Source organism: Triticum aestivum, chromosome 7A (genome assembly GCF_018294505.1).
Source record: "Triticum aestivum cultivar Chinese Spring chromosome 7A, IWGSC CS RefSeq v2.1, whole genome shotgun sequence".
NCBI lineage: Eukaryota > Viridiplantae > Streptophyta > Magnoliopsida > Poales > Poaceae > Triticum > Triticum aestivum.
In genome coordinates, this window is record NC_057812.1 from 637,115,850 (window position 1) to 637,117,795 (window position 1,946).

At 47.5% G+C, this 1,946-nt stretch overlaps 1 protein-coding gene across 1 annotated transcript; it reads left to right on the plus strand.

The window, feature by feature from the left end:
* The first annotated feature begins 1,009 nt into the window (after window positions 1-1,009).
* LOC123153617 (NEDD8-like) lies at window positions 1,010-1,511 on the plus strand. Its single transcript, XM_044572652.1, has 2 exons — window positions 1,010-1,099; window positions 1,206-1,511. Exons 1-2 carry the CDS (start codon window positions 1,010-1,012, stop codon window positions 1,509-1,511), a joined length of 396 nt encoding a protein of 131 aa, XP_044428587.1.
* Window positions 1,512-1,946: the final 435 nt, after the last annotated feature.

The following is a 1,946-nucleotide window of genomic DNA, read 5'->3' on the forward strand; positions in this document are numbered from 1 at the left end:
CCGGTCATATTACGTATCATATTTACAAAAAAGTCCAAAATTAATTCAAAATTAATTTTTTTTGTTACTAGTGGTGCACCTAGCAAATGGTGCGCCACTAGTAAGTTTGAATTTTTTTTCCATTTCCCCCCCTCTAGATCTTAAAAGCCCCACATCTTTCGTTCTGTTAGGTTTTTGGGGATTCTGAAAAACACCTCTATCCGTGCTTCACATAAGATAAGGGAGGCTATTCTTCCCCTCTTGCAAAAGCATATCCCTCCAGGGCATCCGACAGTCCGATGAGTGGGCTGCCGAATATAGGGAAGACATGTTGTGAGAGCGGCGATCCGCCGCGACCGGTCGTAGACTAGTTCTACCGCAAGGCGGTATAGTTTTGTTACAATATGCTTGAAATGTAAAAAAATTCGTTCGATTTGAATAAAAATCATCCGGTTGGCATGTAATTGGTCTGATTTGTTTAACACCAATTTGAAATGTATGCAGATAGCATTGGATGGCCGGCTCCCACATCCATGTCCGCGAACTGCCCCCCTATCCACGGACATATGCGGTGTCTGGTTTGCGGGAGATGCCCTTACTAGGATGTACTCTGCATAAATAAATAAAATCAGGTCGAATGGTGAAACTATTTTTGCAATGTTCTTGCATTGTCATGGTATCTCTAATGTCATGCATCAAACCACCTGTAAACGTCTATACTCGTTTGGATTGCACTGTCCGTTTTGTGTCCACGAGCGTCGTCCATGCATCCAAATTCATGAAAACCAAAAGCAAGCCTGGCGGAGGTTTGCGGAACGTCTGGACAGCAGCCATGTCGGATTATGATACCCCAGGCCCATAGACCCCCTCCCTTGAATCCTCGCTTTTCTCATTCTGTCCCTTTGTCCTTGTTGTGTATCCACGTAGTCCGAGGTCCCCGTCCCTGGAAGCAACCCCGGAGAGATCGAAACACAATTCTTTTTGTCGCCAATGAAGCCTCGGCGACTCAAGTCGTGACTCGCCTAAGACGATGCAGATCTTCGTGAAGACCCTGACGGGTAAAACCATCACGTTGGAGGTGGAGGGCAGCGACACGCCGACACCATGGACAGCGTTAAGGGCAAGGTCTGGGACAAGGAAGGGATCCCGCCGGACTAGCAGCGGCTCATCTTCGCCGTGAAGCAATTGGAGGACGTTCGCTTGCTGGCGACTACAACGTGCACAAGGAGTCGACGCAACACCTGGTGCTCCGCCTCCACAGCAGCACCACCATCAAGGTCAAGACGCCAACCGCCAAGGAGATCGAGATCGACATTGAACCCACTGACATGGCCGACAGGATCCAGGAGTGCGTCGAGGAGAAGGAGGGCATCCCGCCAGTCCAGCAGAGGCTCATATTCGATGGCAAGCATATGGCCGGCGACAAGACAGGCGGCTACGTGCTCCACCTCGTGCTCGCCCTAGGGGGATGCCTGCTAGAATTTGGGTCTTACGGTCGCTTGCTTTCCCATGAGGGTGTAGCTTTGGTTTGATTTCTTGCTTATGATTTTGGGTGTCTATAAGATTTTGGTTGGAACCTTTTGAACACTGTTTGAGTCTCTTTTAAAGCAATAATGGTTGAGGTTACATGTACGTACAATAACAACAATTATCTGCACAATAATCTTTTCACATTCGTTCATATATTTTTACCACCAATCCACTAAATCAAAGATATGAAAATTTGTTTTGAGCCAAACGTTGCCTCGCCGTTTGAATAAAGATACTTGCACTAACCAATCAAAGATATGCAATTTTTACCGCTATAAGTCACGGCGCTGACCGACCGATCAGACGGACGAGAACCACACGGGAATGCTCTCCGGCATTCAGTCGTAGAATGGACCAATTTTGATCCAAAAAAATAGAATGGACCAATTTCGCCTCCAGGCTACGGCCTGGTTGACTCTATATCTATATGGCCGCAG

Coding starts and splice junctions, on each gene's coding strand:
- LOC123153617 (XM_044572652.1), top strand. CDS start 1,010: ATGCAGATCTTCGTGAAGACCCTGACGGGTAAAACCATCACGTTGGAG. Junction 1,100..1,205: donor CACCATGGACAGCGTTAAGG/GCAAGGTCTGGG, acceptor AACGTGCACAAG/GAGTCGACGCAACACCTGGT.